This window comes from Rhopalosiphum maidis, chromosome 1 (assembly GCF_003676215.2).
Source record: "Rhopalosiphum maidis isolate BTI-1 chromosome 1, ASM367621v3, whole genome shotgun sequence".
NCBI lineage: Eukaryota > Metazoa > Arthropoda > Insecta > Hemiptera > Aphididae > Rhopalosiphum > Rhopalosiphum maidis.
Window position 1 is genome coordinate 11,845,892 of NC_040877.1, and position 18,640 is coordinate 11,864,531.

Here is an 18,640-nt window from a genome sequence, read left to right on the forward strand (position 1 = left end):
ATATAATCGAAAAATCATGCGTAAAATAACAATTTATTAGCAAACGATTTTCTTCAAATAAAAACAAATAATTACAATTTTACTTATTTTATTGTTTCATTTAAAATTTTATTTGTGGCCTTGTGGAGGAGATATAAAATCTTAAATCTTTTACCATTGATTATATGTATAATTCTTATATTATATACTATATTATTATGTATTATAAATACTCCTCTTACGACTTACCTATATATTATATATAGTTATACTATATTTTACTATTTTACTATACGCAATGACATTTAAAAAATATTTTGATTAGTTGTAAGCCTAATATTAATACAACAATACGTACTACATTGTAGGTATATTGTTATATATGTGAAACGTATATAACCAGGGTCGGACTGGCTAGAGAGGCCTGTTGCACGTTTATATAACATAGACCATTATAACCCCTACCAAATTACTAATAGTAAAATAAATTGATATGTAATGGGCCAAATGTAAACACAGACAAATGTTCACAAATCTCTTTTTTTACGTTGTAACTCAAATTTTAAATTTTTAAAGAATTATTCCACGAAAAAAAAACTATAGATATAGTATATATACCTGGTTTAGCTGGTTTTCAAGTCGATCTTAGTTTACTTAATTGCTATTTATGGGACAGTCTGTAGGGCCAAACTTCCGCCTAGACAAACCAGGCACCTGCTTAGGGGCCCTCAGGTAAACACAAAAAGAAAAAAAAAGGTACATCACACATAAATTATTGATTAGCACGGAGAAATAGAAATAGAATATAAAAAACGAATGTTAGCATTTACAAGCTCATTTGTGGTGAACAGAAGCTACAAGAAAAAAAAATGTCATTACTGGAGCTATATAAATTTATCCTAGAAATCGGCTTTTTAGACATTTATCTAAATATAAGAATATCGCTTAGAATTTTGTTGAGTACCCCTGTTTAAAACTATTCAGCAGAACAGTCATTTTCTGCTCTTAAAAAAATTAAAATTATTTAAGATCAAATAGAGAGGAAAAATGATTTACTTCACTCCCCGTGTTATACACTTATACACTGAGTCAGAACTCAGAAGGTAATGCAAGGAATGGACTACAGTGAAGTGATACGTTCTTTCGCAGAACAAAAAGCTCGTCGTGTAAAAATGTGTTAATTATTTTTTTATAAATATAAATCTGTTCTTATATGTTTAATGTATATACAATATACATATATTTATTTATTTTATAATTATGATAATGATATATATGTATAATATTTGTTTTATTTAAGTATGTTGAATATATATAAATTAAAAGCAGTTTTTATTAATATATGTATATATCTAAATATATTTAAAAGGGTCCTTCTTTAGTAGCTGCATTGAAGCACTGAGACCCTAAAGTTCGGCCTGAGGACAGCTCTATTTTTAGTTAAAATTACCAACTGTACGACTGTACATAGTTTTAGTTCAAAATACTAAATTTACAACTATAGAAAAATTACATATTACATTTGTTTGGTTTGATTTGATTGATTTGAATATTATTGCATAATTGTCTTGACTAAGATTTTTTTTGCATTTAATTTTGAGAAATTTTTATTTAATTTTTTTTTTATACGTTTTATTATTTTTAAGTTTTAGACGGTATTTTTTTTTTTCATGGTTAATTGCTTAAGAATATAACATTTTTATTTTTTCCGGCCCGTGAACTCTTTTTAATTCGTGAATGTGGCCAGGAAATCCAAAAAGGTTAAAACAAAATTAGTTATTTCCTGTTATACGAGACTGTCAAGAATACGGCTATTTTCGCGACTATACCACCCAACACTATACCTCGTCCGTTGTTGAGATTACCGCAGTAATTAGCTTAACGATATCCATGCACTGCGTTCTAGCGTTGCAATTCACAATTTTTATATCTACTATATTATTATATTTGTATATCTATCATTACATTTACTCATATTATTAGTTTTTGTAATCTGATATTTCTCAGGTAACTGAAAGTAAACTGTTTCGCAGACATTTCGCAGTTGTCTAGCCCATTGGCATTTGGCGCAATTTGAGTTTTAAATTTGGGGGGCTATTTATAATTTGCATGTATGTACTTTTTGATTCTCCTTGAGATATATAAAGCCATAAAAGTGGAAGGGGATATATACAATTTTTTTTTTTGGGGGGGGGCTTAGCCCCCAGCTCCCTCAAATTGCGCTTATGGACTCTAGTCCAGTGGCGTAATTATGGGGAGATATGGAGCTTAGCTTTAAAAGATTTTAAGATCAGAAATATTTTAAAATAAGAATTCATGGATATTACCATTGTTGAGATTTTTTTTTTATTTTACTAATATAAAACTACGATAGCTCAGTACGATAAGTACAATACATATATGTTAAGAAAATTGTATAGCTCATATTTAAAAGATAACACTGATAAAATCTACAAATTAAAACTCTTGTTATAATTTTATACTAAAACTTTTTACAAAAATAAATTATATGAACGTGGTATAGACTGGCAGACTGGGAATGAATGAAAATATAATATTCATTCTGTAGTATAAGGTATTAACTATTTTTCGAATTTTATATTACTGTAAACCTTGAGCCACAATGCAACACAAATGTCTATTATAATAAAACGAGTAATAATGATTATTTTCGTAAATTTCACAATAATTATGAACTTTTACTAACTTAATACTTAATAAGAATGCTTGAATAGACTAACGATGTTATCACTGCATCGGGACATTAAGTTGAACCCCGATAATGTACTGGATATTTTGGTGAAAAAAAAAACAAAAAGGAAAATTGACTTGATATTATAATTTATGAAAAATATATTTAATTTAATTGTTAAGATACTTTATTGTCTTTGAAAACCATTATTATACTTACCATTTACCTCATTTAATTTACAATAATAAATTAATATATTATTGTGATCTATGAGATTTAATGGCCAAAGAGTAATGTGTGGGGAAAGTCCCACTAGAACGATAATATAAACTTACATCCTAATCCTACCCCAGAACCAATTCCAAATTATGCCACTGGTCTAGTCTAATGAGAGTTGTGGTGTTTGCTTTTTATTAATTTTAATTAATTTTGATATGGACGTGTGGTCACTACCTAACCAAATGTGGCTGTAGCACCTGTGGCGTGCACCGTGTAAAATATATTATAAATGATGACTAGGTATTTAAATTTTTTCTTTATTTCTTTTTTTATATATATAATTTTTCACATAGCTCATGCTCTTATTATGCCTACTGGTACAGATTGTGTATAACTTATAACAAGTAAAAAAATAATATATATATATATACAATTCGAATATGGCCCACAATACCTATAGATTAAAAAAAATGTCAAAGAATTAAGTATGCTTAAATTGTTACGAGGTCGTCGTATATACTCTTAAAAAAATAAGGTAGTCTGTAATAATAGGAAAGTGTGCAAATTTTGGAAGTCTTAGACAACAAAGGTAGTTTTGGGTGGTAATCGCTGTATAACAGGAAAGTACCCAATATTACATGAAATTATTAATACCTAGTAAATTGTAATATATATTTTAATATGAAACCTATGTATAATAAATTATTAATAACTATTAAAATAAACAAAAAAATATTCGATTTTTGTGAAGAGCGGGGCCATTTTTAGTTAACGGTACGATCTTTTAGAGGTAGAAAAATCAAGTAATAAATAACTACGAGTATTAGGTAATCTATTAATATAACTTTTATTGAACAAATACAGTCGTTTTCATTTTTTCAAGTCTAAAAAAGAAAAAGAAATTTTTATAAATTTAGATAAGTATAATACATCATCGAAAAACTTGTTTTGATGTAATTACAGGTGGCAATAGAATAGAATAGAAAAAATGAATTTTTGGTTAAGTCATAATTATTAGTATTCTATATAGATAATTTTAAGTCACCCATGTCCCATACATTTCATAACAAATTTTTATATATAGTATAGAAATCTACAATCCAACCCAACCAACTAGAGGTTCGTTTATTCCATTTTATCAACTAATTATAAGCAAAGTATAGAATCTTTGATAGGTGGTAGTTCAAAAGTCAAAACCTATTTTTACCAATTTTAGGTGTCTACACCAACACACCCATTTAAATTACCTATGTCATTTGTCACAGTTGAACCATAATATCCCCCCTGACACTATTGTTGTACCAATATAAATAATAATATTGTGTTTTAAATCAATTTAATTAAATAATTTTAAATAGTAAGTGATTAACTAAAATTTATAAAATTCAAGGTTTTGTTGTAGATAGGCCGACGACCTTACGTATATGCCAGTGTGTATGCATTTGTGTTCGAGGATATGCTATTGTCAGTTCACCGTCAATAAACTAAGCTCTTCCGCATTGTTTTTCTACATTTAGAATAGGGTGATTGATCTATGTCTTACATAGTTATACATTATAACTACCAGAAAAATAACAACAAACGGACGATCTTCCCTAATGTGGAATATATAGTCATTTAAGTCTTCTCAAAACATGTGTCACATAACGATATATTTAGGTAATTATATACATAGTTATTAATATGTATATTGTATATCCTAAACAATTGTTATATGTTTATCTTACATTCAATAATATTTCAATATGTTCTGAATTCATAACCATTAATTGTTAATTAGCAAGGTTAAGTTTTAATTACGGACTAAATGAGCCTTAGATAGATAATAAATTATTTAATTTTTAATGTTTAAACAGTTAAAATCAAAATGCTACAGGTATTCAAATTTGAAATAAGTACGCAGCTACGAGAGAAAATAATTCCAAAGACGTTATAAAGTAAATTATACGTAAAACGAAAAACATAGATTTAAGGCGACTTCATAATGCTCCGTGATAACATATACCTCGATTTTCAGAAAAAAAATAATTATTTAATTTATAGTAATTTTTAATGTGAAAAAATATAATATAAATTCATGTATTTGTATTGATGTAATGATGCAATAGATGGTAAGTGGTAACTGGTATAACTTAAGACTTGATAATAAATGTTAATTATTATTTAGTATAATCATTGGTTAGGTATTATAATTTTATTCTATAGTCGAAGCCTCGAAAATACAAAATATTTTGTAAGTACGATTACTACGATTGGATTCATCTATTATATGGCATTTATTTGTATATGAAAATTGTTATAATAACATTATTATATACTACATAGCCACATAATAACTGCCATTTTCAGCCAATCACAGCGTCGATTTTATTCAAGAAATCATAGTATCATGGAATAATGTGAAGTCATCTTAAAGGACAAATGTGTATTTTGTACAAGGTTAGTATTTATAACACAAATTAAAATATCACTAACATTCCTCAAAACGTGTGTTAAGGTCATAAAATCATAAAATAACATAACAATTTATAAATGTTATATCAAATTGATAAAAAAAATAATGATAACATAATTTGATTCTTTGTATTTTATTTATTAGTCATGTATTTTCAAAATATAATTATATAAAACATCATTTTTAATTATATATTGTTTTTTTAATGGCTAATATAGTTTACCTATTAGCTAAACGAATTCATAGACCATTTTATATTATAACCTAACGTAATATGCAATATTATTATTGTGGTACGTAAGTTGGTAATAAGTATGCTGTAATGGTATAAATGATAATGCTATCATATTATCATTTGTATGTGTAGTATTAAAATTGATACTGATTGTAGTACAAACATTACCGATAAATTATTTTTATTTTAAAATAAATAAAATCTATCAATGTTTGAATTAAGTAAGAAATTGTTTTTTAGAAATTATAAATTAAACATATAAACAATGATATGAGAAGTTTTTTTTCAACAAATGGAACTAGGTTTAATACGCTGCGTTGTTATTTTTAAGGTAAGGTATTTTTTAATGGGTATATTATTGTTTTTTCTAAAATTTTGTAGGTAATCTATATGTGTATAGTTTCTAATATTTACCTATACTTTGAGTTTGTTGCTTGTGTACGATGATTTAATTTTTCTGATATTTGATCGGACCTTTATTACCTAATTTTATATTGGTAAGAGGGTATGATTTTGAACCTGTATTCATTAAAATATTATGTGATTTGTATATGCTTCAAATTATGTTTCTAAAATTGTATAAATAAGTGATTATTGAATGAATATTTGAATTTGTGATTTTAAAAATATAATTTTGTACCCGTGAGTCGTGACTCATAAGCCGTATGTAGTGTTATCAGATTGTATTTCTTTGTTGTACATAACCATTGTTATCTAATTATTATCGCAATAAGTTATGTTGGTAGTATGGTATTATTTAATATCACATGCAAGCATACAATTTTTTTATTTTTGCAAAAAAGTTATCTCCTACCTACTGTATATATTTATAGATATTTTCCGGTAAAAATCATTTGAAACCATTTATAATTATTTTTTAAAACTTATTTTATTGAATTAATTGAATCATTTATCCAATTTGATATTTTAATAATCGACTTAAATGAATTATTAAATGTATCAGAGTTTTATTAAATTTATTTACCAAACAAATAACTAATAAAGAAATTTACCATGTTGTTTATTCATTTGGAAGATGATTAATGGTATCTCAATTCTCAATTAGTGTTATTGTTTTCACAATTTTATATTTTTGTTTAGTATAATTTCTATTTTAAGAAAATTTGTAAAGGATTTCTACTTAAATAATTTATTAAGAGAACATTATACCCGTGTGGTGAACAACATGTGTTGTGTCTATCTTACTAACGTACATCACATAAAATTTGCGTTCAGCAGAACATATTTTGTCGTGTTAGTTTTATTATAAGAGTAAATTTACCTATCATCAAATTTAAAGGTAAGAATATTAACCAGGGAATATCATTTGCTTTTATTGAAAATAAATCATCATTACAGTGAGTTATAGTTATAGCTATGTAAAATATTACAACTTTAAAATTTTCATAACCCAGTACTCATTTTAAAATGATAATATCAATAAAAGCATATGACATTTCCTAGTTAATATTGTTACCATTAAATTTGATAATACGTAAATTTACTATTTTACTATAATATTAAAGCTAACATTACAAAATGAATTCTGCTGAACGAAGATTTTCCATATCGTATGTAAGCAGGCACTACTTTCCCATTGGGCACTTTGGGGACGTGCTCAGGCCCCGCGATTGATGGGGCCTCCTAGCTTCTGCAAGATCATCAACCAATAATCGATATTTATTACCGATAAATAAATTTATCTCGAGAAAAATCAAAAGATAATCGCTAATAGTAATAAGTAAGGCCTGGATTTATATGTATTTGTATATTTTTTTCAAACAGTCCAAAAAGTAGCTAGATAAGCTACAAGTTTGAATTACATTTAATAGATTTGAAATACAGTCTTATTTTGCATATTTTGTCATTTTTCTATACGTACAGCATATTTCTGTATTTTAAGATTTTTCTTTGCATATAGACGGGTTTTAAATACACAATAATGTAATATTTTGATTATATTAATTAAATAACGTATTTATAGTTATATTTACAGTCATTACAATTTGCTTTTAGTATGTATTTATTTCATATAGGCTATAGCCACATACCGAATTTATAAAAAAAAAATATTTTCATTATTGCTTTTTCAGATTAAAATTATTTAATATGTAATATCACTATTGAAAATGTATTATAATATAAAATATTTTTTGGTAGATATTAAAAATAATTAAATCAGATTTTTTTAGCATATTTTTTAGTTATATATATATTTCTAAAAAATAAGGACATAAATGCATATTTTTAAGGTTTTTAGAATATATAAATATGGGCCATAGTAATAATAATAATAATAAAAAAATTAATAGTTAAATTAATTTAGATTTTTTTCTTATCTACTGACTACCACCATCCTATTTACTTGTTTTAATAAAATATTACTCTGTCCTAGTCATAGGGTCCCCATTATACCACTGCCCAGGGCCTCAAAAAGGTTAAAGATCTATGTATAGTATGTAAGACAGAGAAAATACATGTGGGTATAACATCCTCTTAGTTGTTATACTCTGTTCGTCATTACTTTATTATAGTGAGTCGTTAAAGTATATTAAGAAGTATTTGAATTATTGAAAAAAAAAAATAACCAAAAGTAAAACAAATCGACGGAAAAAACTATAACTTATTTAAAAATACTTTTATTACAATGAAAATTAATTAGACATTCAAATATTTTTTATTATTTATTTATTTATATTTTTCAATAAAATGTATTATAAAAAAATTATTTTTTTTTGGTCAATTTATACATACTTAATATGTTTAGTTATGAACTCTATCTATACTCATATAATATATAAATAACTGTAAACAGTAATACAAAATGTTTGTATCGCCATTAGCTTTAGCTGTAGATACTACGCAATAATTTAATATATTAATAATTAATTAAATATTTTAAAGAAAAAAAAAATAATTCAAGAATAAAATTTAAAAAATTATTATAGATTTTATTTTTTATATTATCGTTTTGTTTTTTTTCTGAGTTTTTTTCCATTTTATTATTAGTATATTATTCGTGCATTACCGACTTTTAATTTAAAATGTAATTATTTGGTTTATTTAAAGGGGTATTTGCTTTATCTCAGTAAAAACCATACAAGACTAGGTAGTGCATAAATTAACTGATTTTTAGTTAGGCCTAATGTGGCGATATTTCAACTTTTCTTAAAACATATAGTCCAGTTGTTTGTTTTTGATTTTTCTTATATTTATGATTTAGTGGGCTAAAAGCTCTATATGTTTTCTCTGTTCACGCATTGAATCGTATCATTTTTTTCGGTTATTTTTAATTTACTTCAAATTGACCTATTCTCAAATTTAAAAGAATATGACTTGTGTTTGTATGTCTGGGTTTTCCTTAAGTTATATTTTAATTTTTTAGCTAGTTGTAAATTTAAAAAAATTTTATATTTTTATTTATTTTATTTATGTAAAAAAACAGGTTAAATAAAATCCTTTTGTAAGGTAATAAAATAATGTGAGGAAAAGTATAAGCTTAACTTAATAATAGTAGGTACAAATATAAATTAACTTATATAGAGAGGACAAAATATAAAAGTATATTAAATAATATTTCTAAATTATTTAATATAGTATAAAATAAAGTAGAAACAAAAAATAAAGAAATAAAAATTATATTTTACACAGTTACTTAATTTTAAATTAGAACTTACTTAAAAATATGGAAGTGCGGTGAAAATCCAAAGCTTAAATACCAATAATATTTTTACCTTTAAGTTTGATAATGGGTCTACACATTCTTATAATAAAGCCAACAATATAAGATTGGTTCTGCTAAATACAAATTTATTATGTTGTATATTTGAATACTTGAAGTAAAAGCACACGGAAGTTGTATGGTATTAAATGGTTGGGGTAGTTGTCGTTTTTCTATTAAGATTATTGAATACATTTTTATTACAAATATACAAATTATACCCTATTATTGCATATTATTTATCCTATGATGACAATTTTTGTTTTCTAATAAACCAATAGTTAACAATTTAACATCAATATATAAAAGCTGATATTGTACATTTATAATAATACCCAATTTCCAATATATAATTATAAATCAAATTAATTATTTTGCAATTGTAATGTTAGATGATAAGAAATAATATTTTTTTAACAATTTATTTAATTTTATTGGTTTTTTTTATTTAGGTAATTTCCAGCATTCAAGAGTTTAAAATGTAAGATTTACATTAATCAAGAAATAATAAATAATTTAATTTGAACAAGAATATAATATAGTTATATAGGTATAAGGTATAACAATAGAATTTATATTGCAATAAAATTATTATGGATTATTTCAGTCTATAAATTAGTCACAGGTAAAAAAAAAAAATTATATCTATCATATTACTTACTGGTAACTTATAGGTATACAAATAATGAAAAATAAATTTATAAATTAATCTTTTCATATAGTGATTTAAAATAAATATCGATCAAAAAATTATTATATTATTATTGAAAGAATAACACTGACAATATGACGAAACGCACTCAAGAAAATCTAAATGAAAAATTGTTAAAAAAAAGAAAAAAACCTCATAAAAATTATGGTAAAATAAAGATCAAATATAATGCCATGCATGAACATAATTACTTTCATGTTGATAAAATAAAAAATTGTCGATGGTCTAAAAAAGTAAATCATACTGAAAAGATAACAAATGACTATGATGAATGTGATTCTACATTAGATTGGTACAGAGACCTAAGTTCAAGTGATGAAGAGGAAGATATAAAAGATATGTCTCTTTCTCATTTATTAAAAATAGAACTTGAAAAAGACTTACTCAAAGAGGTAAGATTCTGTTAAATTATTTTTAAATGTATCTACATTATTATTAATGTTTATAACTTTCAGTGCAAAAATAAAAAATCCTCAAAAAACCAACTATATGATGAATTAAATAATAAAAATAATCATAATTTGTTAAATATTTCTAATGATTCAAATAGTGTAATAAGTGAAAATCATCTAATTAACAATGGAGAACAAAGTACATTTGTACAAATTGTTCCATTAACTAATGATGCATTAATTATACAAAATCAAAATATTACAAATGGTAAGTGTCTATAAATATATTTAACTTTTAGAAAATATAAATTTAAAATACTTTTCTTTGGTACAGAATCTCAAACAATATTTGGTCAATCATGTAAGGAACTTACAAATAATAATTGTACGTTTATTGGATTATTACCAAATGTTTCAATGAATGAAGAAGCAAGAACTGATCATTACAATAATAATATGCAAAATTATTTTTTGAGCTTTTCATTAGATACAAACAATCCAATACTTGAGAGAGAAACACAGTCTTCATATAATCATGTTAATGTTGCGAAAACATCTGCAAACAATGTAATTATAAATTATTAATACCTATACTTATGATTTTAAATTACAATGCTATACTATATTATAGTGACTAGTCGATGTTAATTTTTTATTGTTATGGAAGTGGAAGCTATGGTCCAGATTTTAAAAAAAAATTTTGTTTTTTAAAATTCATTTTTTTTCCTGTTAATGATAATGGTAATGAGCAGGCCTAGATAAGATATAATAAGCAACAATGTTGGCTATAGCCTACAGAATTGTTTCAATTAACCAAGGATTTGAAAGACCAACTTCGATATTTAGATAAATAATTTTTTTCTTTGATACAAAATACTTAAAATATTTTTGATTAAGTAAAAGAGATTATGGTAATGAATAATGATAGAAGATAAAATTGTATTTGTACCTAAAACCATGTGATTGTGTTATGGAATTTTAATTATTTATAATTTAAAATTGTTTAGAGAATGGTGGGACTTAAAATTTTTATTGTTTTACTTTTAGTTTGTATTTATGATCTTATTTCTTTGAATAATGATAGATTTTATATTGATTTAAAAATTTAAAAAGTTTTGTACAATAAACTAATAAACACAATTTAAATAATAAAAGTGTATTTCATAAAGAGCCAGGGCTGGATTGGCCCATTGAGATCCCGGTGGGCCGGTATGCTTGAAGGCTGCTATGGCCGCAAACAGTTTTTAATTTTGCCACAAATTGTCGTGAATTGTTTTTTACATTTCTTAATATTTATTATTTACTAATTTATCAAATTATAATTATTTTAACATCTGACATGGACTAAGATATACTATATCTTGTACTAGTTATAGTATATCTTAGTTTTTGATTTCTGACTTCTTATCAAGGCTACGGTGATTGTACGTGTATAATACCTATGCCTACATATAATACAAACGTTGTAGCCACAAATCAAGGTATAATAAAGGAACTATAATTTAACTATATTTTAAGTAGAAATAACAAATTAACAACAAATAATTATAACATAGATAAAATCATAAGTTTTTTTATAATGTTAATGCATTGACACATTGTATTTGTATATTAAAATTGCTTATGTTATTTGATATCAATATTTTATTTATTGAAATATAAATATTTATGTTAAATTTATCATAAATTTATAGGAAAAATTAAGTGCAAAGGAATTGGATTTATAAATCTTGAAAAAATCTGGTGTCCTTGTTTTGGATAGGTTTTTTGAGTTAAAAAAAATTGCATTACTTAATAAAGAATTCATATTAAATTGTTTTGTTACATTATTTATGTGCAAATTTTATTTTAATAAATATAAGTCAGTAAACAAGATTATAATTTTTAAAATTGTACATGGAGAGGAGGAGTTGAACCAGCTATTTCTTTAAAAAAACACCAGTACCTATTTGTTTTTATGTATAATATTAGACATTATAATACAGAGGGATAGTCTAAATAATTTTCCCGGGCCAAAAAATGTTGCCGATCAGTCCCTACAAAGATCTAATAAAATAGCAACATTATATTTTTCATACTCTGTATACTGTAGAGTTTTTTCTATGCCTGCTCACAAACTAAAACTTGAAAAATAAGTTCAAAGATCATTGATTACTTATAATAGATTATAAAGATAGGTTACTGTATGTATTATTTATTTATTTACCTCTTAAAGTCTTAAAAGTTGTATAATATCATTGAATTTTTGAATTTTTTCTCATACCACCTTAATAAATACATCTAGTAATATATCTTACAACATTAGTTTTACAAGAAGCCATTACAATAAAAATTAAACTAAACTCGATGAATCTAATAATTAATTGTTTTATTACAGCATTGCACTAGTCTTTATTATATATCTATAATATATAAATAATATTATTTACAAATATTTGTTACATGAAAATTTTAGGTGTGTCCACCATTACATTGGATTCTTTTAATATATTTAGCTATAAAAAATTCTGCTACAGAGAATGTATCTTGTTATGATATACAGCGTTTTGTCAGGTATTTGGTATTTTGTTAAATTTAATTATATAATATTATTTATTATTTTATTATGCTTGTATTGTTTTTAGATATTGGTTTCCCTACTATAACAAAGAATCATATATTGGATTTATCCGTATAATATTAAACCATATAAATAACTTTGGTGAAAAGTATTTTTATTGTAATTCATTTCCAATTGATATAGATGAAAACGATACATGGACTATCAATAGTTTCTATATAAAATTATTAGAAAAAAGATTGATTAGAATGGTTAAAAACAATGAAAATAAAATCAAATCAGCAATGACTAATCCTGGTAAGTTATATTAAAACCCTGTATGAGAAATGGGCCAAATTTTGTAAGAGCCAACAATTATTGTTAAACAAAATTTTCTGTGTAATAATATTATGTTTAATTTATGTGCTATACATGTATATGCATTGTTGTAAACAGTAAATACAATTATTTAAAATGTTTTATAAAATACTTTACTTTGTTTTATCATATCATGGTTCCAGTAGTTTGCCCATTATTTAACACTAGTTTATATATTTTAATAACTCACATTTTAACATAGGTCCCAAAGTACTTAATAATTTTATTCAAGACAACTCAAATATTTTTTATTACATTTACTATGCATATTTTAAGTAAAATATACAAACTATAATTACTTTATATTTAATTTCAGATAAATTATCAACAATAGTAAATGGATACGGTGTATCTTATTTGGGATTTAGCCAAAATCTTTGAATTATTTCTGTAAACTGAATCAACAATACTATCATATGATTTAATCTGGAGGTAACAAATAATGTCTGGTAATCCATTTCATAAAATAGTCATTAAGTTTTTAATTTAATAACTAAAAAAATGATAACTGATAGCGTTATTGGTTATTTATTTTAATAGCTAATCAATTATGTAATTGGTGATTTGTTTTTAAAATGAACAATAAATAAAATTTGTATCCGTGGATAATAATGAACCATTTCTATTGCTATGTATTAATTATAATTTATAATTACATACCATAATATATTATCAATTATCATAAATATTCAATATTTATTAGTAATAAGTAGGGAGTGGATAATTATGCACTAAAAAATTTAAAAATATGCATCAATAAAATTTTTTATTTATTAAAAATTTAAAAAATAAAATTAAAATTATTAAAATTAAAAATTAAAAAATATGTTTGCAAACTGCTGTTGAAATTTTTGTTAATCTGAAAATAATATACATGGGTATATATTAGATACCAAGTACTGATACGAGCGTAAACTAGCTATTTCTCGTTGGCTCAAATATTACATAGGCCTACAGCCGCTGACATTTTGATCTATTAATATTAGTCGTGCTAAGTCCATTATATAATACGAAAAACTTCAAATATGCACTAAAAGCATGATGAATATAGAAATATCATCAAACAAGTAAAAATTTAACAAATATGCAAAATTAAATTGATAAATTTGAATTCTTTAAGTGATGAAACAAATTTCTATCATACTTTGCATTAATTTAGTTTATTAAAAATATAATTAATGCATAAACATCCGTTCCTTATAGTAATAAGTTATTAGTTTATTACTTATGCAATCACATATTATAGTATGTATAATTGTCAATGGACATGCTGTTATAATAAAAATAACAACTAATGGGTGGAAGGAGCCAGGGTCCCTTCTGGTTATGTCCTTGATTATCTAAAAATAACATAATGTTATATCATATATTCTTATACCTGAAAAATAACATTTTTTCTCATATAATGTATACTTTTAGTTTTTGATGGCAATAAGTTTTATGTCCAAAAACTTGAAAATATTTTTAAAGTTAATTTATTAAATCCTAATTTTTTCAACTATTTTAGGTTCTGGACAGATGAATGTATTGATTTTACATTATGTATATATATAATCCATATTTTATTGTAAAACAATGTTTCTATTTTAACTTTTGGTTTTTGATAGTAAATTTGATTTAATGGTATTTTAAATTCATAGTACTTAAAGCCAAATTAGAAATTATACTCAAAACTCGTTTTTAACAAAATTGATTTTGCTTTAATTAAAAAATGAATAATTTTAAAGACTTGAATTTTTCAACAAATATTCATAATCACTAGACATGATATCATTTTTAAATATTGACACATTTTATGCAATTAGTAATAAATATATATAATTTTAAAATTTGTTGCTTAATAAAAAAAAAATTGGGAAATATTTAGTTCAAGGTTTATTATAAGTAAAGCGTGGACTTCTATGCAATTGCATATTTTTTTCCTTTTAATATTTTTGGATTTTTATCAGTTATCTCCACGGATCATCATAATTTGAAGCTAATGGTGACATTTTTTTTTGAATATTTCTGCATATTTAAAGGTTATTGCATATTTTGGTAAAATTCAAAATATATTCCATATTGAAACGAAAATTTAAAAAAAGTATAAAATAATATTTTGTCAAGTAGAAAAATTAAAACTTAATTTTATAGTCACTAAATAATAATTTATATAATTATATATTTAGTTATAAGATAAATAATCGATTACAATGTAAACTTTAATTATGCCCCAATAACTTTGGTTGATGTCGAACGTTTGTTCTCAAAAAATATGTTAATCGATAAACGACACAGCTTCACGGAAGAAAAACTTGAAATGCATATGATTATTCATTTTAATAACAAATAAAATTTTAAAAATAAATTAAGTCCAAAAAATTCCCTAAAATTTTTTATTAAGTATTTAAGTAATTAATTATTACAAATTTTATTGTAAATTTTAAATAAATAAAAAATTCTTGCATATATTATATATAATTTCATAATTTTGACTGCGTATTTTTTACATATTTTCATGATTTTAACTGCATGTTTTTATGATTTTTACTGTGTATTGATATTATATGACATATTTCTATAATTTTAAGTGCATAAAAATTCGCGCTTTAACTATAAGTTAAACATACTTTAAGATAAATATTTAAAATAAATATCAGAAATATAGTTATGATTGTGTTTTAAGTGTTAACTTAAAGATCAAATTTTATTTACAGATAATTTTGTAGTTAAAAATTCAAATTATTATTAATTTTTACATCTATAGTTTAAAATATAAATTTTTAAGCTGTATTCACTGTTATTTAGATAATACTGTATTTTCAGTTACTGAAATAAAGTTGCCTATTTTTTATGAGATTAAAATTTCTAGTGATACTGAAAATTATTGTTATTTATTTTATATTCATAGAAAAATTTAAAAATATTTAATCCAATTTCAAGTTATTTTTTTTAACATTATAATTATTACGCTCAATTTTTTATTGACTTTATATAGGTTTAAAATTAAGTTTTTTTTCTACCAATTGGAAATTTTAATCATCAATTATAGGATATGCTATATAATAATATGAATAATTTTGCTCCTCAACCCCCTAAAAAAATTAAAAAATCCCAAATCTGGCACTGCATTTATTTATGTTGTATGAAATAAAATAATATTTAGTAAGTATCATATACAATTTGCTATTTTTTTTTTTGAACTATAGTAGTTAAACTAACTATATAACTAAATTTATAGCAATATAAATATAATAGAATATAATATCTTTAAAAATATAAGTTGATAGACAATCTCTGCTCAGAATTGTTTTTCATTATATACAATGATTTATCATTAAATTAAATTTAAATTTAAAACAACCATTATAGTGATCTACATTAACAAAAATAAACTACCTACTTTAAACTTAGCCAGTAGCCATTAAATAAAAAACAAGAAAAGCATCATTACGACATTTTTGTTTTTATTCTAGTATTCTACTATAGTACTATATATTAATACTTTTTTATTTTATTAACTTATAGATCAACGGAAATCATTTAATCCTAAATTGTCAATTTGTTGAACATTATATACAGTTCAATTAAAAAAAGTGTACAGTACATCAGGATATACATCATATTTACACTAATGTAAAATATTCCTTTTAAAAAAATTGTTTAATATTACTTAAAATTTGATGTATTTTTTTTTCAAGTCAACATTTAACTATTACTATGTAATTTATTATGTTAAAAATTGTTTTAACTTGATCAGTTCAATTAATTTGTTACTGTAATAAATATAATAACAAGAGTAGATAGAGGATGTTAATGTTTGATTTTGCTCGTATTCCCAAATTATAAATCTAATTAGTACATCTTGTCAGTATATAAAACTTATATTATTAGTAAAAATATTGGATAGTATAAGAATTTAATTAGACTTATTTTTATTGTATAAATATGAAGGTAGTTTGTTTAATCAAAGTAATATGTTTTTTTTTATTATTAAGTTAAGCTAGTATTAATGGTTTTTATAAAAATATTTTTCATCTATTATATTTAACATACTTTTACTGATGTAGTGATGTGTATGCTTAAATTGTTTTATAATAGAGTGTTATTAACATAATATATAATTGTATTATATGTAAAAAAAATCACATTAAAATGGTATTTATATAAAAATAAATTATTATTAAATATTTTTTTTATTTAATAAAATAATATTTGTGTTTGAAAGATTTTTTTGTTGATTACATAATTTTTGTTCTAATATTCTATGTATGTTTATATTACACAGATTTCTATTTCTATAATATATATAGTATAGAATTTTGTGATATAAAGTGGCATATTTGATATTAAACAATCAATGTTTTTAACTACCAAGTATCAACTGTTATACTGTCAGTCGTCAGACATCGGGCGTCAATACAGTATTGAAGTTCAGGGGCGGATCCAGACCAAGATAACAGAGGGGGGCGATTTTTAAAGGGCAAACATTCATTTTGATAAAGTATTTATTTAGGTACATACATATGTTACTTTCCACAGTCTCGTACAGAATAAAAAAAATATCTTTTACAGTAGATAATAGTAATAAAAAAATATATCACTATAATTTTGTTACCCTTGAAGTACAATTACGTCAAAAACTAAAACCAAGGACTTAAACTATTTTTTTTGAGTTGATGGGGGGGGGGCAATCGCCCCCCTCTGGATCCGCCACTGTTGAAGTCAATAAGTTGATGCATTTTATTAATGAGTATGCAAGATCAGAAAAAAAATAAATGATAATAAAATTTAAAAAAATAAAACTATAGATATTTGAAATTATAAAGACGTGGAACAGTAGTTGCGCCACTGATTTGAGTACTCAGTAAGAAAATAAATATTTTGCTGACACAGCGACACACTGTGACAATAAGGCATCACACCCGCATGTGTTGTCTCTGTTTTACAAGCAGGTACGTAACATGACAAATTCACGCTCAACGGCTCAATAGAGAACAGACAGCAGATTAGTTTAGCTCCATCAGTTTAAAAATTAGTGAATCGACCTATATACTTGATGGTAAGAAAATTATGTTTGTATGTTGGTGTCTTACGATAGTTCAATGTTTTAACAAGTTATGTGTACATAACATAATGTAAGTTGAAAATGCTCATAACTCGCTACAAACACAGATAATGTTTTAACCATCAATTTTCATAATAAGTCGATTCACTCTAATTTTTAAACTGACGGAGTTAAACGTGATCTTCTGGACATAAATTTGCTATGTTACGTACTTGTAGAACGGAGATAACACATGAGGGTGTTCCGGTCTCTTAAGAAGGCGCTACACCGG

The 18,640-nt window shown here is 23.9% G+C and overlaps 1 protein-coding gene across 1 annotated transcript; it reads left to right on the top strand.

Moving 5' to 3' along the window:
- Window positions 1-5,088: 5,088 nt before the first annotated feature.
- Window positions 5,089-17,001, top strand: LOC113549061 (flap endonuclease 1-like). The gene is made up of 9 exons (XM_026950210.1): window positions 5,089-5,329; window positions 9,754-9,926; window positions 10,024-10,405; window positions 10,469-10,673; window positions 10,740-10,972; window positions 12,861-12,958; window positions 13,030-13,262; window positions 13,639-13,754; window positions 16,830-17,001. Exons 3-8 carry the CDS (start codon window positions 10,088-10,090, stop codon window positions 13,701-13,703), a joined length of 1,152 nt encoding a protein of 383 aa, XP_026806011.1. The 5' UTR covers window positions 5,089-5,329; window positions 9,754-9,926; window positions 10,024-10,087; the 3' UTR covers window positions 13,704-13,754; window positions 16,830-17,001.
- Window positions 17,002-18,640: the final 1,639 nt, after the last annotated feature.